At 48.5% G+C, this 18,248-nt stretch overlaps 1 protein-coding gene across 1 annotated transcript in view; it reads right to left on the bottom strand.

Annotated features, from left to right (window-relative positions):
- The window catches only part of Bin2 (bridging integrator 2), a 26,831-nt gene that overhangs the window by 5,683 nt on the left and 2,900 nt on the right, over nucleotides 1-18,248 (bottom strand). The window contains exons 2-10 of the mRNA XM_026782716.1: nucleotides 14,054-14,134; nucleotides 9,077-9,131; nucleotides 8,740-8,834; nucleotides 8,220-8,315; nucleotides 5,241-5,348; nucleotides 4,957-5,042; nucleotides 3,190-3,265; nucleotides 2,403-2,485; nucleotides 104-806 (exon numbers count right to left, since the gene is read on the bottom strand). Coding sequence (XP_026638517.1) covers nucleotides 104-806; nucleotides 2,403-2,485; nucleotides 3,190-3,265; nucleotides 4,957-5,042; nucleotides 5,241-5,348; nucleotides 8,220-8,315; nucleotides 8,740-8,834; nucleotides 9,077-9,131; nucleotides 14,054-14,134 — 1,383 coding nt within the window. The remainder of the gene's footprint in view (nucleotides 1-103; nucleotides 807-2,402; nucleotides 2,486-3,189; nucleotides 3,266-4,956; nucleotides 5,043-5,240; nucleotides 5,349-8,219; nucleotides 8,316-8,739; nucleotides 8,835-9,076; nucleotides 9,132-14,053; nucleotides 14,135-18,248) is intronic.

The following is an 18,248-nucleotide window of genomic DNA, read 5'->3' as shown; positions in this document are numbered from 1 at the left end:
AAAAAAAAAAAAAAAAAACAACAACAACAACAACAACAAAACCAAACATTTAGAAAGCCAAACCAATTAACATAGAAAAAGACCCAACCAGAGCCTCACTTGCCTGGATGGTGCTCATGGTGGAGGAGGCACATGGCTCTTCTGGGCTGGGGCTGCCAGTGTTTTCCTTCTCTAAGGCCTCAGGGGTTCTCAGTGGCTTCTCGGGAGCTTCTGGATTGGAAGAGGCTTCTAAGGAGACCCTGGGGCTGCGGGGTGAACCCTCTCCAGAGGCTGGAGGGCTGTGGGGCCCACTGCCCGAGGCAAGCCTGGGGCTTGGAGGGGCTTTGGGTGGTGGAGGCCGACTAGGGGGTGCCGACATCCTCTGGACAGAGGCTCCTTTTCTGCTCTGCTCGGCTCCTTCACTGGCGGTTCGGGTGCGAAGGACAACTTCTTGCGGGGAAGGCTGCTCTGTCAGGGTCTGACCTCTGCCCAGGGATGGAGCTGGGGAGCACAGGGCAGCTTCCTCTTGGGATGCAGGGGAGGGTGGGGCCTGGGTGGGGCCATTGCAGGCTGGTAGAGGCTCTTCCCCCTCGGAAGACCTTGCTTCAGACTGGCCTTCCTCCACTTCCTCATCCTTTAAGGACCCCTTGCTCTCACAGCTCTCTTCTTCATCTGCAGCCTCAGAGGCCAGCGCCGCTCCAGTGGCTGAGACAGACTCGCTCTCACTGGTCACAGAGAGAGCCGAGGGGCTGGTAGGGGAGGTCACAGGGCTGGAGGCTGTAGAAGTTCTAACCGGGGGAGAGATGACTAAGGAGCGCCTGCTGCTGCTGTGGAAAGAAGGACAGTGGGATTCAGCAGGTCACAGGACGGCTGTCACCTAGATGACCACAGGGACTATCACCCACGCAGAGGAGAGCAGCTTGAGGCGGTGTGAGAAAGGGCACAACTGTCAGCCAAGTGCACTGAGAATGACATAAGAGGTACATTTCATCTCCACCACGATCGCAGCTTCATAGCCGAGTGAAGAGAAACAGAGAGTGGCTCAAGAGACCCTGAAAACCCGTGGCCTGACCTGCCCCAACCCTGCTGTGTCCTGGGCGTGAGGGCAGGAGGAGGAGAGACACTTGCTTCTCATCCTGAAAGGGGTGCTTGTGCAGTCTACGCCTTTTCGTGCAGACAGTAAGTTTAGAGGCTCGAGACAAGAGAAGAGCTGTTATTCTTTGGCATCCTGGGACATCAATGGAGCTGACCATAAATCTGGGGAGAATGGACAGAGAGCTCCGGCTTTCAGTGTTGGAGAAGAGAAAATGGAGTTCTTGTAATAAAATAAACTATGTCTACAAAGGTCTACATTGACCCATTAGTAACTATTAGTAACTCTACTTGACGTCTATAGTCCTCCCTAAATATGAGCCTCATTCCTCCTCGGGTCACAAGGCCAGTCTCACTGCCACCTTTAAGCCTTTTGCCAGGATCATCACACAGGCCGTTACGTGTCCTTGCTCAATTCCCTCCGGTTCCTTATCTGTCAGCACTGCCTGTGGAGACAGTTTTCTGTATCACCTCCATGCTGTAAAACACATCAGGGGTGGTCGGGCCTCCTGTGCTGCTAGACCCACAACACCCAACAGCAAACCTTCTCACAGAAGGAGCTGATGTATTTTAAAGACTTCAGCGGGAGCAGTTGTATCCAAGGAACTCATGAAAAACAAAGACACAACAGACAAAAGTGACAGAAGAGCCGACGCAGAGGGGCAGATTTCTACATGCGTGTAGTTACAGGGTTGGAATCCAGAATAACAACAAAAGCCTTAGGTAGATCACTTCTTCAGAGAAGGGTAAACAGTTGAAAAGCAGGAAAAGAATCGACGGGGTGTCACAGAGTAGGAACCCTGAGCTCTTCGGCAGCACCAAAGGCGGCTCAGGAGAGCTAGCAAGCTGGAGCTGCAAAGAATCTCAGAGCTACATCCTGAAGGCAGCCAGTGGTTGAGAGAGCATGCTCACCTTTGGCGGAGGTGGGAACAGAGTAAGTGAGGAAAGGACGGGGTGCATCAGCTATGTGTACAGCAAGCAGTCCTTCTCTTTCCACCCCCCACTCCCCAGGACAAGGTAGCACAGGCTGGCCTGACACTCTGCATCACTATGTGGCCAGGATGGTCTCAAATTTATGACTATATTGGCTTATGCTCCCAAGACCAGGAGGGTGCCACTGTGTCTGGTTACAACAGCCGGTCACCTAAGTTTGGGGGTAGGTATATCATCTTTAGGTATACTGGAAATGTTTGATGAAAAGAAAGATGATTTCCATGGGGGCACAGAGTAAACAGCAAAGACCTAGAGTAAAAAGGCAGGGCCTGGCGTGTGGGATGAAGCTGCTGAGAATGTCCACACAGGACACAAGCCAAGATGTCTCATGGGCTCACCTCGACAGCCCCTTCACCACAAAGACTTTGTTGGAATGTTGCTTCTCCAGTTTGCTCATCACTTCATAGAGACTGTGGTTCAGCTAGTCAGGAAGAAAGCAGAGATGCTAGACAAACGGGAGCCCGCGGCCATTCCCTCCTCAGTCAGCTCTCCCAACCCAAACCTCCTCTCTCCAGCACTGCCAGTCTGGCCCCACCCTATACCCTTCCTCCTTGGTCCACCGTGCCCCGCGGGCAGCAAAGGCAGCTTTCTCAAGGCAGGTCTTTCTCAAGGTGGGGTTTGGCTTGAGTTGTCACTTGTTTTGGGTGACCCAGGGAATGAAAGCTCAGATTAACATTAACTAAGGAAATCCTAAGTGAGCAGGAAACTGTGGGAAGGAGTCTGTGCTACCGTGAGTACACCACGGAAACAGTACAGAATGCTGTAATCTCACAGCAGAAGAGACCTCGTGGGGTCATGTCCTATGACTGCCTGTCATGAACACTGGCCCTACTCTAGAGCAGCCACCTGAAACAGTGACCCGTGCTCAACACCGCCTTCCCAGCTGCCCAGCAGCAGCTCTGGTCACGTCATGTCCCTCGCATACCCTCACCTCCTTCCTCATGCTGGAGCTTGTGTTCAGTCAGTTAAGGGAGATGGAGAAGATGCTCTGATAGTATGCACAGATGTGTGTTTCACTAGCACTCAACACAATCATTTCATTAGGCGATAAAAGCCAAACTCTGCGCTCCCAACATGACTGCCCACCACGGATTCCCTAAAGAACCCCACTGAGGAGTCTCTCACCTTGCTCATCTCTCTGTAGAACACATCTCTCAAGTTGGAAATGTTTTGGAAGACGGTCACATAACAGCCGATACGACTGCAGGGAAACAAACAAGCGTGGGTAAGGGCAGTAGGGCCCAGCTAGCCACCAACCAGGCTCTCCAGAGAAGGGCATCTGGCCTCCTGGATGGAGAGGGTCTGGAATCTGACTCATGGCAGCTGGGCCAGGAGTGCTAAAAGGTGAGGGGAGACAATATTAGCCCAGCGGACACAGAAGCTATCTGGCTGGGTGTGGTGACATGTGCCAGCACTCTGAGTTCAAGGCCAGCTTGGTCTACAGAGTGAGGCTCTATTTAAGAAAGAAAAAAGTAATCTGTTTTGGGTTTCTGGGGTGTTAATGCAGAAACTGCTTTGCAGAATTTTTAAACAACTATAAGAATATAAGGAGCGTAATTATAATTATTATAATAAGGAGCTGTTCTTTTTCTTTCAGCAATACATAGATTCTATGTGTGTGGACTTCAGCAGATTTCCCCTATAAACGAATCTGGAAAGTTTATATCTGTGACAAAGAAAGACCATGCAGAGGCTCCTCCATCTTGTATTCCTACTGCAGTCACTCCAGATTTAACGAGTGTCTGCTCTCCTGGATGGAGAATCCTGACCTGAGGTCAGGATGGCCTAGCTAACTGTTCATTAGCCCGTTTGTGTGGAAACCCCTTCCAGCTAACTGCTTTTGTTAATTGCTTGCTTCTGCAAACCCCCATCCCAGCACCTGCTGATCAAGATGCCAGAACATGGTTTCTGCCTTTAAAAAACCCATATTCTGGACACTCGGGGCTACCCCTTGGTCCCTAAATACCTGGATGTGGCCCCAGCCAGCTGGAATAAAGGCTTTCAACTGGCTAAACTGTCTGAGTGGTCCTCTCTGGTGGGTTCCCCGTGACACTTAGAAAGAAACTATGTGTTTCTACTCTGTTTAAATTTGGAGTCACATGGGGTATGATGGCACACATCTTTAATCCCAGCACTCGGGGGGCAGAGGCCAGGCTGGTCTACAAAGAGAGTTCTAGGACAGCGAGGGCTGTTATATAGAAACATCTTGTCTCCAAAACAAAACAAACAAACAAACAAAAAATCGGAGTCACATAAATGCAGTTAATAAAAAGAACTGTATCCTAACATCTTAGCATGGTGGCCATGCCTGTAATCCTGGCCCGTGGGAAGTCCAGATGGGAGGATGGAAGGTCGAAGGCATCCTGGGCTACACCGCTGGACTCTGACTTAAGAAAGGCTACAGACAAAGCAAGCAGTGCAATACTCCAGCTGCAATCTGCTGTAATCTGATGAGCGCGAACGTGGGCTAATGAAAATAACATGCAAATGAGTTTCAGTCCCTGTTTCTCTTCCACTGTGGAAGCTTTGAATCTAGAACACTTCTGTCGACCACAGAGCCTTGGCACATTCGTTAGTGTGGACGCCTGTGAACCGTGACGGTTTAAAAGCACACATCTGTGCGATGGAATGTGGATGACAAAGCGCTTTATTAGACAAGATCTCTCCTACCCAACACGCACCTGGTCCTCCAACCCAGAAAAGCTGGTGGGGCAAGGATGGCTATCTGTGTCACGAGTCTAGGGAGATAAGGACGCTTGCCTAAATCACACAGCAAATTAGTGGCAGAGCTGAGGCTACAGGGCTCTTTCCACGAGGCGCCATATGTGGACACAGAAGGCTTTGTACCCCACTGGCCTGAGCAGCTGGCCCATACTGGATGTCCGTCATCACCTGTTGTAAAGAACAGGCAGCTCCTCCAGCAGCTCCTGGTTCAGATCTTCAAACACACCCTGGGCTTTGCTGAACTCTTCTTCAGCCTGCGCGACAGAAGGAGAGGTAGAGGCTGCCTCCGTCACCCTCACCACCTGTCCTCTCCCTGCCCAGACCCGAGTCCTCCTCCGCCTCAGGACTCTGACTGCCCAACAGATGTCCTTTAGGGCACAGGAATCCCTCAGGCCTGCCCTCGTGTTGACCTCCACCTCTGGGGGTGGGGCAGGTTTTTTGCTTGTTTTTACCTTGGCGGTCTTTGCCTCGTCTTTCTTCTTGGCGTTCTGCACGGCCTCCAGGTGGTGTCGGGCACTATCATAGTCGACCAGCTTCCGGCCCCGCTTGGCAATTCTCTCCTAGTCCAGGGTGATGAGAAAGGGTATAGATGTGACTCACTTTCCAGGATGTGTAATAGAATACCAAGCAAAGAAACAAGATTCTTCAATTTTACCACTGAATTGTGCAACCTGTATTAAAATTTAAAATTTCCTACAAACCTGTTATAAACTGGTTCAGCTTCCAGGAGCAAGGCCCTTGAAGCATCCCACTAAACTGAAAGTCAGGATTCTGGGTTTTAGCCCCTTATGTGCCACTTACTAGCCTTGTGGCCTAGAGTGGGGGACATCTCTTTTTGAACCCTGGCAGCCTCATCAACCCTATACAAACATTACTCTATGACCAGACGCAGAGCACGAAGCACTCTTAGGGAGTCTGTGCGGTCATCAAAACCACAAGCTGTGCTGGGAGCAGACCCAGCCCCGCCCAGCTCCTCTGTCAATGTGACCTTCTTAGATAGCTCGCACTCCTGCCTCAATGCGGGGTTGCAGGAGACGACTCTGCGCTGTCCAGGATGGTAAGCAGCTCAAGGGTCTGGAGCGATGCAGAGGACCTGGGTTCAGTTCCGCCCACTAGATGACTGACAGCCACCTCCAACTCCAGTTCTAGGATAATCTGACTCCTTTTTCCAGTGTGCAGGCACCTGCGCTCATGTGGTGCGCACGCTCAGACACACACACACTAAAATAAGTAAATGGATCTTTAAAAAAGAGAAGGCTAGGTGTGGTGGTGCATGACTTTAATCCCAGCACTTGGGAGGCAGAAGCAAGTAGATCTCTGTGAGTTCAGGACCAGCATGGGCTACTCTGTTGGCCACTTTTAGGTCAACTTGATATAAGCTAGAGTCATTTGAAATGAAAAACCTCAATTTAAAAAATGCCCCCATTAGATCTGGCTGCTGGGCATTTTTAAAATTAGTGATTCATGGGGAAAGGCCCAGGCCACGGTGGGTGGGGCCATCCCTGGGCTGGTGGTCCTGGGTTCTGTAAGAAAGCAGACTGAGCAAGGCCCAAGGAGCAAGCCAGTAAGCAACACCTCTTCATGGTCTCCGCATCAGCTCCTGCCTCCAGGTTCCTGCCCTGACTTCTTTCTGTGTGATGTGGAAGTGTAAGCAAAATAAACTTCCTCCCCAACTAGCTTTTTAGTCATGGTGTTTTATTGCAGCAAGAGAAACCCTAAGACAGTAAGACCCTGTCACAAAAAAAAACATACAACAACAACAATAACAAACCAAACCAAACAAAGAAAAAAACCAACAGTGATATAATTCAACTTCTGCTTTGCCCCACAACAGAAAACTACCTCGGAGTGCATTCTACCTTATGTTCTGAAAAGCTGAAGCTTAAAAGCTAACATAATCATTGGTACCATGGTAGCTTCTTCTCAGTCCATAAGCAGCACAGTGCCCGCAGAGTAGATGATTCATAAACCGAGTGCAATGAATAACAACCCCCTTCTCAGGCCAGAGATGCTTCAGTGCCTGAAGGTGCTGGTCTCCGACCCTGACAGCCGAGCAGTCCAGTCTCTGAGACTGTGTGGCATACCAGACAGCGGTCTTCCCAAGTTGTCCTCTGGCTTACTGCGTGCTGTTGTACACACACACTGTGGTGAACACACATACACGCACACACAGCAAATACATGATGTAATAGTTTTTTTTAGAGTGGCTGGTGAGATGACTTAGAAGTTAAGAGCAAAAGCGAGTCTCACAGAGGACCCAAGTTTGGCTCCCAGCGCCCCTGTCAGGTGGCTTATAACCACCTGCAATTGCAGCACCAGGGGATCCAATACCTTCTTCTGGCTTTTGTGGGGACCCATACATGTGTGACACACAGATACACATACATATAAATAAAAATAACAAAAAATATTTTTAAATTTTTTTAGTTTAGTTTTTTTTGTTTTGTTTTGTTTTTTGTTTTGACAGGGTTTCTCTGTGTAACAGTTCTGGCTGTTCTGAAACTCACTTTGTAGACCAGTCTGGCCTTGACCTCACAGATATCCTCCTGCCTCTGTCTCCCATGTGCTGGCATTAAAGGTGTGCACCACCACTGCCCAGCAACAAAAAATATTTTTAGATAATTAAAGTTTTTCAAATTCTAATTTGGCTTTCTAGAACATTTTGGGACAGGCTAAGTTCTTTTCACCTGACAGAATTTCAAGTATTTGAAGATATATCAAGACATCTCCAAGTTTCTTCTATACAATGGACATCTTTAGCTCTATTAGCTGTTTTTCCCATCTAAAAGGGAAGCCCAGGCATAGTGACACACCCCTGTAATCTCAGAACTCAGAAGGCTGAGGTAGGAGGACAGCAAGTTTCAGGCTAGCCTGGACTACATAGCAAGATTCTGTTTAAAGAAAATAAAAGAAATGGATGCTTTGGGGCTGGAGAGATGGTTCAGCAGTTAGGAGGGTTCTTCCAGAGGACCTGGGTTCAGTTTCCAGCACCCATGTCAGGTTGCTCACAACTACCTGTAACTCCAGCTCCAGGGACCCAACACCTTTGACCTCCAGGGGTACTGTACCCATGTGCACATGCCCCACTCAAACATGCATGCACACACATAACTGAATATAGTAAAAACAAATCTTCACTCAAACACGCACGCACACACATAACTGAATATAGTAAAAACAAATCTTCAGGTAAAAAAGAGATGGACGCTTTGACCTAGTTGGATCTGGTTCACTCATCAATTGAGCCCAAAGTGTAACTCACTGACATCTAAGTGTAAACAACCTCACTGCACCTGTGTCAGCCTGACCTCTTATCTACCCCGGTCCACGGCTAACCAGGGGCTCAAGTGCTGCTTACAATGTGAACCAGATGTTTACCAGCTGATGATCTAGCTAGTGTGGACTGCCTCCAACCCAGCAGACTCAGTTACCTTCACCTCGCTGAACTGGGCCACATAGTTCTCCATGGTCCTCAAAGCCTGGTCGGCCAGTTTCTCTTCATAGTCTTCCCAAAGGAGATCATTGTTCTGTGGGATCCAGGCAGAGGGTGGTGAGTACCCGATGTCTGCAAGCATCCACCAGAGAAACACCCATATTCTCTCTGCAGAGAACTCTACTGTAGCACCATAGTTAGAATATTATGTCAGATTCTCAAGAAGAGACATGGGCTCTAAGGAACTGCACCCAGGGGGTGAAGAGTAAGGCCCCTGACCCCAAGCTTAGAGGACATGCGTGCGTGCGTGGCTGTTTCTCATAAACAGCCCATCCTCAAGGAGGGGACGTTTCTATGACCTTATGGGAGGAAAGAAGGTAGAATCAGCGGCAATCCTGCTGCTTAGAGGCTCTGTAACAGAGAATGAACTGGCCCTTTTCTCTTTCCAGGATACAGAGGCTCAGCTGAGGGAGAAGGGAGTGCATCCCAAGGCAGAGTCATGCCCAAGCTGCCCTTACCCCCACGATGGCCTTCAGCTCCTCATGCCCGTCCCAGTCACTGCTGTAGACCTCCTGCAGGGTTTCTGACACTCTCTTTGAACTTTCGTGCATCACTGAAAGGAGAGAACTCAGTCCTACCACCAAGTGTCTCAAAAAGCGATGATGTAATCCCACGGTGACAAGCCACAAGGATGGGTTCTCAGTAAGAGAAGCTGGGTGGGGCTGGAATAGGAAGTCACTGGGGGCCCTCAGAGTTTCAGGGGTCAAGGGCAGCTGAGCACTGGGAACCCTGGGTCAGGCTGTTCTGCCCATCAGCCCCGCCCACCAGCCCGAGTCCTCCCAGGCTGATACCCACCTTTGACTGCACTAAGGAAGCTCTTCAGGTCCTTGTACAGCTTGTAGCCTTCTGCCTGGAAGCAGAGAACGGCTTTGGTAACTAACAAGGTCTGTCTGGAGGGTGCTGCAGGGTTGGCCTTGGAAAGTTCAGTGAAGACAGAGCTCACTCTGCCAGCTGCAGGTTGTCTCTTTGGGGTCACTGTATGAGGCCCCATTGCATATTTTCTGCCTTCTGCTTTTTCTCTCTTCTAGTGCACAAGAGCCCATACCTAAGCCCTGGAATGAGGGCCCCGCATATGTGATCCTCGCTGCTGTCTGTACCACAGCCCCTTTCCTCTCTGAACCTTCACACAGACATTTCCTGCCTCCCATGCAGTCTTCCCCATCTTCACTCAGCCCCCCACCTACTCCAAGGAGTCCAGTCCATCTCCTCCCCTCCTGTGCACTGAGCCCATCTGACCTCTCTGTGCTTCTGCCTCTGCTCTGGTGTCTGAATTCTTTCTTGCTCTCCCTGCCCCTGTTCTTCTTTCCCCTCTCATCTCTGTCTCTTTCTTAAAGAGAAGCGGAGCCAGAGAAGGAGGTTGGAATTAGATCTCATCCTGAAGAATGAACTACAATCATGACGTCTGTTTCAGCCTCTGCTTCGTCACTGTTTAACGACAAAATCTGTCCTCTTATTTAGTCCATGCTGCCTTGAACTTGCAACAATGCTCCTGCCTCAGCTTCATAAATGGTAGATGTTCTCTGCTTCTGCTTTTTTAAAAAAAATTTTCATTTTAGTCTGTCTGCCTCTCTGAGTGCAAACTTGCAGGTACCAAAAGAGGCCAGAGGAGTCGGGTCTACCTGGAGTTACAGGAAGTTGTGAGCCAGCAGATGTGGATGCTGGGAATTGAACTCAGGTCTTCTAGAAGAGTGGTACATGCTCCTAAGCACTGAGCCATCTCTCCAGTCCTACTGTCTGCTTCTTAAGTACTTCCAGGAAACAGAAGCCAGAAACCCCTGCCCTGTACAGGGCTTTTCATGTTAAACAGCTCTGAAATAGTATCCATACAGGGAATCTTTAAAACATTTGTATGTATATTAGTGTCTTGCTTGTATGTATGTGTACTGCCTGTGTCCAAAGACGACAGAAGATGGTGTTGGATTCCTTGGGAATGGACAGAAGATGGTTGAGTGGTCATGTGGGTGTTGGGACCCAAACCCAGTCTTCTGCAGAGCAGCAGTGCTCTTAACTGCTGAGTCATCTCTCCAGCCCCAGGAAATTTTTTAAAATTCTTTATTATTATGCACGTGAATGTTTTGTCAAGTGTGTGTGAGCACACATGTGCCATGTCACACATGTGGAGATCAGAGAGTAACTTTTGGGAGAGAGTTCTCACCTGCTTTGTTTAGGTGAGGTCTCTCTTGTTGTTTCTGCCCCAGTGCATACCATTAGCCAGGCGGTAGTGGCACACACCTTTAATTCCAGCACTCAGGAGGTAGAGACAGATGGTCTCTGTGAGTTCGAGGCCAGCCTGATCACAGAGTGAGCTCCAAGACAGTCAAGGCTACACAGAGAAAGCCCATTTCACTTCCTGAATTATAGCCATGGTGGCTCGGCAGTCGGACTTGCTTTCCTAACATGGGTACTGGATGCTGCCCGCAGGCATCAAGTCTTCCAGCTCGGGATCTAACTTCTCCTCCACACTGACTTGAGGACAAACTGTATGTTCCTGTCACCAAAGCTGTCTTCCTCGGAGGTCTCCTCAATTATTCTCATTGCACTGTTTACAGCCTCCCTCCCCTCACTCTCTCTCTCCTGTGTGGGTGAACTCCAGTTTCTAGGATGGGGTGGAGAGGAAGTGAGAGGCCAGGTGGTTGACATTTGGAGCCTGACTTCAGGAGTATGGGAGAGAGCTAAGGTGTGGCCCACCCACTTCAAAGGAATGTTGCAGGCCCGCTCAAGGACCAGAAGGAACCAGCTCAGGGATCAGAGTATTTGAAACCTAAGAGATGCTGTGCAGTTCTCCAGGAAAAACTCGCTGTGAACTCATTCATTACTAGAAAGGCTAGTGAGCTTTTACATTAAAAGATAACGAGAAAAAAATGGAAATTTCTATCTAATAACTGCATACATACGGAGGTCAGAGAACAATGCTGATGCACGCCTTTAATCCCAGCACTCAGAAAGCAGAGAAAGGCAGATCTCTGTGAGTCAAGGCCAGCCTGGTCTACAGAAAGGTTTCTAGGACAGAAACCTTGTCTCAAAAACCAAACAAACAACCAAAAAAAACTTTTCAAAAATTTAATGAAGATTTAACATTCTTTTTGAAAGAAAACAATGGGGACTTAACTTTTCACTTCATCATGAAAACTTGATTTCAAAACAATGTGACTGATTCAACTGGGTTGACCAGATGGCCCAGTGGTTAGGTTAAGAGTATGCATTATTCTTCCCAACCATCTGCATTCTGTTCACAGCTCCCAGCACAGGCAGTTCACAGCTTCCTATTCCTCCAGCTCTAGGCATCTGACAACCTTTCTGTCCTCAGGAGCTCAGCAGCAGGTGGCAGGTATGGTCACAGATTGTCATGAGCTGCCTGTCGTGAGTGCTGGGAATAGAAGCTGGGTGCTCTGCAAAAAGTGTGCATGCTGTCAACCACATCACTCTTCCCTTACACTCTGGGCCATCTCTCCAGGCCCACATCCCACTCTTCCCTTACACACTGGGCCATCTCTCCAGGCCCACATCCCATTTTTCTTTATACCTTTGTTCTTTCTTTTGAAGAGATAAAGTATGGGAGTGGCCATGGATGCAGTAATGGTGGTGGAGGTGGGCTTTGGGACGACAGGACTAGTGCCGGGCACCATTTCATTTTTCAGACCCACCTACCCTCCCCTGGCATGTCTAGGCTAATTAACCCAGCACCTGTTTTCCTGATGCCAGCTTCTCACTTGGCTGGCTAGCTGGTGTGTTGGCTCTATTCTCAACAGGCAGGTTCCCCTACTTCTCCGGCTTCAGTTCCCCAGTCTATAAATATAGGGGAAAAGCCACTTCTATCTCCAGATCTGCTGATTTCATCACTTCTGCCCTCTGAAACTTTGCCAAGTTCTCAGCATTGCCCTAAAGAGCCCGAGTTAGTTCTAGCCACCCCTTATAGATACAGCACCCTCAGTTAACGAGCCACTCTGTGAAGCTGACCAGAGCAGTCAGTGATGCAGCACTGGATCCCAACAGACTGGGGAGGGGGAGACTGAAGATGGATGGTCCTGGGTGGGGGCTCCCAGAAACTAGCAGAACAACAGGAGATGGCACAACTAAGCCTTGAGCAAGTGCTGTCCGTACCACAAGGAAAAGACTGCAGAGCTTCCAGAGGGAAAACACCTTTTCCTAAATTGTGAAGGAGGGAGGCAAGGCGAGCTGCGCAGAAACAAAACTTAGAGAGGGCGTGAGATCGAGTACTTGGCAGGTGTGCACAGCACCCAGGGCCTGAGCTTGGCACCATGCCGGCTGACTGTGGTGGTGCACACCGATAACCCAGAATCCAGGAGGGGAAGCACGAGGATTGAGGCTCTCCTCAGCTATCCAGTGAGTTCAAGACCAGCATGGGCTTCATGAGATACTGTCTCAAAACAAAATGATGGAGCTCCAGGATAACCAGGGCAATTGAGAGAAAATCTGTCTCAAAAATTAAAATGAAACAAAAATAACAAAACCCAAAACAACCACAACAAAACAGCCAGCAAAACATAAATTGCAGGTGACTGTGGACAAGCTGTGCTCTCTAAGGACAAGCCTCAGGAAGGAGGACCGGAGAGATCCTCAGGGGAAGAGAACTAGCTGTTCTTCCTAGAGGACGGGGCTCCATCTCCAGCACTCGGCCTGGGATGCATGGTAAGTACCAGGTCAACCAGGGTCAAAAAACTAAGAAGATTCTGTTATAATCCAAGAAGAAACAACCCTAAAATAATCTTAGAAACTTCACGATTATAATAGATATATTTAAGTCTTATACACACAGATATCACAGCAATATAGGATATGAAACAAGAATGGATATAGCCTACAGTATCATTATTATTCTAAAAATCATTTTCTTTTTATTTTATGTGTGTACTCACACGTGTGTGCGTGTCTTTGTGTGTGTATGCACATGTAGGTAGGTCAGAGCGAAGGAAAACGTGGAGATTCAAGGACAACTTGTAGGAATCAGCTCTCTGCGTCCACCCTGTGGCCTCCAGAGCTGAATCTCTCCAGCTTTATGTTTATTTTTTTGTATCTCAGGCTGGTCTTGAACTTGTGACTGTTTGGGTGGAGGTGCCATCCCACGCCCCCTCCCTGGAGCTGCCTCAGTCTAGACTCTGCCCCTGAGAAAGTCTGACATGGCGGCTCCACCCCAGAGGGTATTTTACACCCCCCCACCCCCGCACCTTGTGGTTTCCTTGACTTCCCCTGGGGCCACCCAGGAATGCTGTGCTCAAATAAACCTGGTTTACTGATTTGGTTTGATTGGTTTATTACATCAGCGGCATCAGATTCCCTGTTCCCGTTTCTTTTTTCTGAATATACTTTCTGATCTGTAGTCATGAATATAGGTTGTACATGGAAATAAATGAGCCGGGGATACAACGGCTGCTGGTGTCTGGTGTGGGCCCAGCAGTCTTGTGTTCCTGGCCTGTGACATTTGACCTGATATTCATTAGTGTCGGAACTGCACTGCCATGAGAGGTTTGTTTATGCAAATAACTTGTGTATCCTAAGGAACATCAGCAGTCTGTGTGCTGAGGTAAGCCCGTGCGAGCTGCCACGCCTGCTGCCAGGGTCTTCCTAACGTCAACACTATAACATGCAGAGAAAGAAGATCAGGCCCTGTGGACTAAACAGGGCAGCAGCCACAGAAGGGCAAGTTCTGTTGCTTTTCAGAGACTAGGATGAGCAGCAGGCTGATGAGATGCCTGCCCGCTAGACTCTTCGGCACCGGGCCCTCGGCACTGCCCTTCCCCACCCTCAGGTTACCTGTTGTTGGTAGAAGTTGCTGGCGCTTTGTTCAAATCGCTCATCTTTGGTTTCTACAGTTTTTCCCAATTTCTGTAGAACCTGGGATAAAAGACAGAAAGGCCTGTATGGTTATGGTCAAGTCTCTTAGGTGTTGGTATTGGGTGTAACTACAGGTCTCCCCTCAGCTCAACAGAGTCAGGAATGTAACACAGCTAACAAAAACAAGGTTTGTGGTTCTCAAACTGGGATACCTGGGGGATAGGTACATGCTGTGGGGATCTGCCTGTTTACTCTCACTCATAGCCTCCTCTCTTGATAAAGAAGTTGTAACTTTCTGGATTCTCTTTATTTGAACAAGGTGTTTTGAATGTTTGGTTTGGTGCTGGATAGAACCCAGAGCCTTGCACAAGCTAAACATACACTCTCCCACTGAACTGCACCTCCAGCCTTAAAGTGATTTGTTTGTTTGTTTGTTTTATGAGACAGGGTTTCTTCTGTGTAGTCCTGGCTGTCCTGGAACTCATGCTGTAGACCAGGCTGGCCTTAACCTCAGAGATCCACCCGCCTCTGCTTCCCAAGAGCTAGGGTTAAAGTCTGTGCTGCCACACCCAGCTCTTAAACTGATTTTTAAAGGGGAACAAAAGAGGACATTGCACCAAAACAAGATTATTGAGAAAATATGCCTGACTTTTAACGATAAGGCATGAGCCATGAAGACTTTTTTTAAATTAGGATTCCCTTTTCTAGCCGCTGCCACGGTTTCTTCTCTATGGATGAGGTCAGAGAGACGAGCAAGGGACTCTCCTCATGAAGGCCCTGTGGAAAACCTTAAGAAACTCTGATACAAGCCCAGCTGGAAATGAATGGTACCCATGTCTATCTTTCAACTAGGAAACGCGAGTGCCAACTGTCTCTCCAGTCTCAGAGGTCATGGGAAACAGGAAAAACCCTTGACCTTAGAGGACTATAAAGAAGTAAGAAAGGACGAGGGGCTTGTGCAGTGTTCTGTGGGTAAAGAATCTGCCTGAGGATGACCTGACTTGGACCCTTGGGACCCACGTGGTGGAAGGAGAGAACTGACTCCCAAAAGCTGTCCTCTGACCTCTACTCGTGTGATGCACACTAGCATACACACCCAATAGCTAGACCGTTGAAAAAAGAAAGAACCAAATCTTCTGAAAGCCCTATCCTGGACTTTCAACTTCTGCCTCTTCCTCCTCACCAGCCCACCGTGCCACCCTACTCTTTCTGGTTTCATTGGCACAGCCTGAGGCCAGGTCTTTACTATTTTCTTCTCCGGCCTTCTGTAACAGGTCTTGACAACACTGCTTCAGTTCCTCTAATAGCTCTTCATTCCTCTGCTCCCATCACTAGACACCCATGATGTGTCCATGAGGCACCACGGGTAGTTTTAGCATGGAGACAGTCCCTAGTGCTCTATCCTTCCACAAGCTTCAGCTCTCCGCGGCCTTTACTACGCAACCATTTCATTATTTTTCTTGGTTTGTTTTAAGATTTCTGAAAATCTCCACTATTAATTGTTAGAGACTTTATTCCCTTTCTAGAATACCCTAATGACTTCTCTACTTTGTCTGCTATGCAAGTATAAAACAAATATAAATAAATAAATAAACACCAGCTCAGCTCTTTCTCACACTAATCTCTACCTGCTTTATTCCATTAATTAAGTTCATCATTCACTCCTAAGTGTTTGACACTTTGGTATTTTCATGATTTTCTATTATTATTTAATTTTTTTGTATTCATCGTCTCTGTGTTATTCTAAATCTCCACTCCTCAGATACTTACTCTGCTTTTTTCTATAGCTCAGAATCCAGCAAGAGGCCATTTAGTCACTTTAGTAGGAAGAAGGCGAAATTGATGTAGGGGTGGGCACGGCTGGGCCTGGATGTGGGGCTTTGCTAGACTGGAACAGTATAAACATGGAGTGGAAAGGGTTCCTGACCAAAAATCTGGGTGTGTGCAACTTCTTGCAGCCTTCTGGAAGGGTGTGGCTCATTCAGGGTGTATTTGGGGAGTGGCAGGGAATGAAATGAGATAGGTCGACTAGGATCTCATTATAAAGGAATCTGAATCCCAGAGACGTGTGCCTAGGCCTGTGCAGAAGGCTCTGTGTGCACCCTGACCCACGTCTGCAGTCTTATGGCAAGAGGAATAGGTCAATGCCTCTCACATCTCATGCTGTCTCCATGGTGATTAAGACCAAGGCTTCTGCAGCCACATAGTAATTCATACCTTGGCCTTTCTGCTGACTGGCTATAAGATAGTTCTGCACAGGGATGCACAGTGAAAGATATTTTTGTCTTGAAGCTACTGAGAGATTAAAAGAGACTATGTATGTAAACTGTTTTCTCTAGCTGCCTGCTGTATCTAATATTGTTTTTGTTGCTGTTTTTTATCTTTTTGAGACAGTGTCTCATTATGTAGCCCTGGCTGTCCTAGAACTCACTAAGTAGATTAAGCTGGCCTCAAACTCAGAGATCTGAACTCACAGAGATCTGCCTGCATGCCTCCAGAGTTCTGGGACTAAAGGCACCACCACCATGCCCAATAGCCGGGTCTGGTTTTGTTTCCTTGCCTATAACAGCAGGTGTTTCCTTTTCTTCCAGCAGGTCTGTCTTTGTTGGTCTCTAACCTCACCTCACTCATCACTCCTCCCACCCTGTGCAGTCCCCATCCTCCCTGGCTCCACCCTTCCCCTCCCCAACAACAGAAAGTTGCAAAACCACCTTGGTGGTGGTAGGCACGGTTCTTACTTCCTTCTTGCTACTCCTCCCTTCCTTTGCCCATTTAATATTTCTTAGGCGGGGGTGGGAATCAAGAAAACTCAACTTAGAGCCGATGCGGAAGACAACTAAAGGCTCGAGGCTATAAGGCTGCAGGGGCATGAAGGCTGAGACTCTTCCCACCAACAAGTTTTTCAATTTTTTTTAAGACTACAGCATACACCTTTAATTCCAGCACTTGGGAGGCAGAGGCAGGTGTGGGTAGGGGGAGGATCTCTGAGTTCAAGGCCAACCTAGCCTACTGAGCAAGCTCCAGGACAGCTTCAGCCACACAGACAACACCTGGTATTTCAGGCAGTCTCCCGACTGCACTGACCAGGAAGAATCCTGCTTAGTTTACTAGATCAGAAGGGACTGGGCGTGTTCAGGGCGGTGTGGCCAGAGACCCATCATTAACTCTTAAATGGAGAAGGTGAAAGAGATAACCTGGAAATATTTATCACTCTCTAGGCCTGAAGTCACTTGTTGCTATAGAAACTGGTGCCTGTGTTGGGCCGCGTACGCACTGGAGGCGTTCTTCGAGCCGTGATGGAACAAGATGTGCATGTATGCAGCAGATGTCTGCTGAAGGAGTAAATCTGTGTGTGTCCGAGTGTTTGAGACAGAGTCACTCTGTAGCCCAGGCTAGCCTCAAACTAACAGTGACCCTCTGGTGTCAGCCTGTTGAGCTGGGATTATAGGTGTATACTACTATACTGGCTAAATTCTACTTTATGGTCAACTCCTAATGAAAGCTAACAATACCAATCCCTAATGTCCGCCCTGAGAATTCAGCCAGTTAGTCTGGCCAGGCCGCTGACAAGTTAGAATTCAGATACTTGGAGAGTAAGGGCTAGCGAGAAAACGAGGCAAGATGGCGACACTTGGTGAGGTGGGTGGAGTATGTTCCAGGTCACCTGACCTAGTCATCTAACCTTTGTGTAGATTGGGAGGGATACACCTTTAAAACTCCAAGGCCAACTTCTTTGATGGCACAGTCCCTTCCCCAGGAAGCCCCGCCCCTTGTACTTTAGGTGGTGTGAGTAGGAACCAGATGCTAAACAACAGTATGCAGTGCTGTCAGACTTTTTCTTGGCTGTGAGGATCTAATGCACTCCGAGGAAAGTGTGCAGACACACACTAGCTGGAGGCTCTCCCTAAGAGCCCCTGTGTTCTTCAGGCTCCTCTCTCACCACTCACTATTCCGCCTGAAGTGATTGACAGCTCAGGTCATGCCAAGGCTAGCCTTCCTCAGCTGGAAGGTGCTCTCACACTCATGGGGGCGGGGACTACTGACCACCCACAGTTCCCATTTTAAACCCAGCCACTATTAGAACCCTTCCACCCAGTCCTTCTGCCCCCTAAGTTCCCACAGATGTGCGTATCTTAGGCAAACAGTAGATTCTAAGCTTCCGGCAGACAAGAGC

This window comes from Microtus ochrogaster, chromosome 15 (genome assembly GCF_000317375.1).
Source record: "Microtus ochrogaster isolate Prairie Vole_2 chromosome 15, MicOch1.0, whole genome shotgun sequence".
NCBI lineage: Eukaryota > Metazoa > Chordata > Mammalia > Rodentia > Cricetidae > Microtus > Microtus ochrogaster.
Note: the sequence above shows the minus strand (reverse complement) of the source record. Positions and strands in the feature narration are given on the sequence as shown.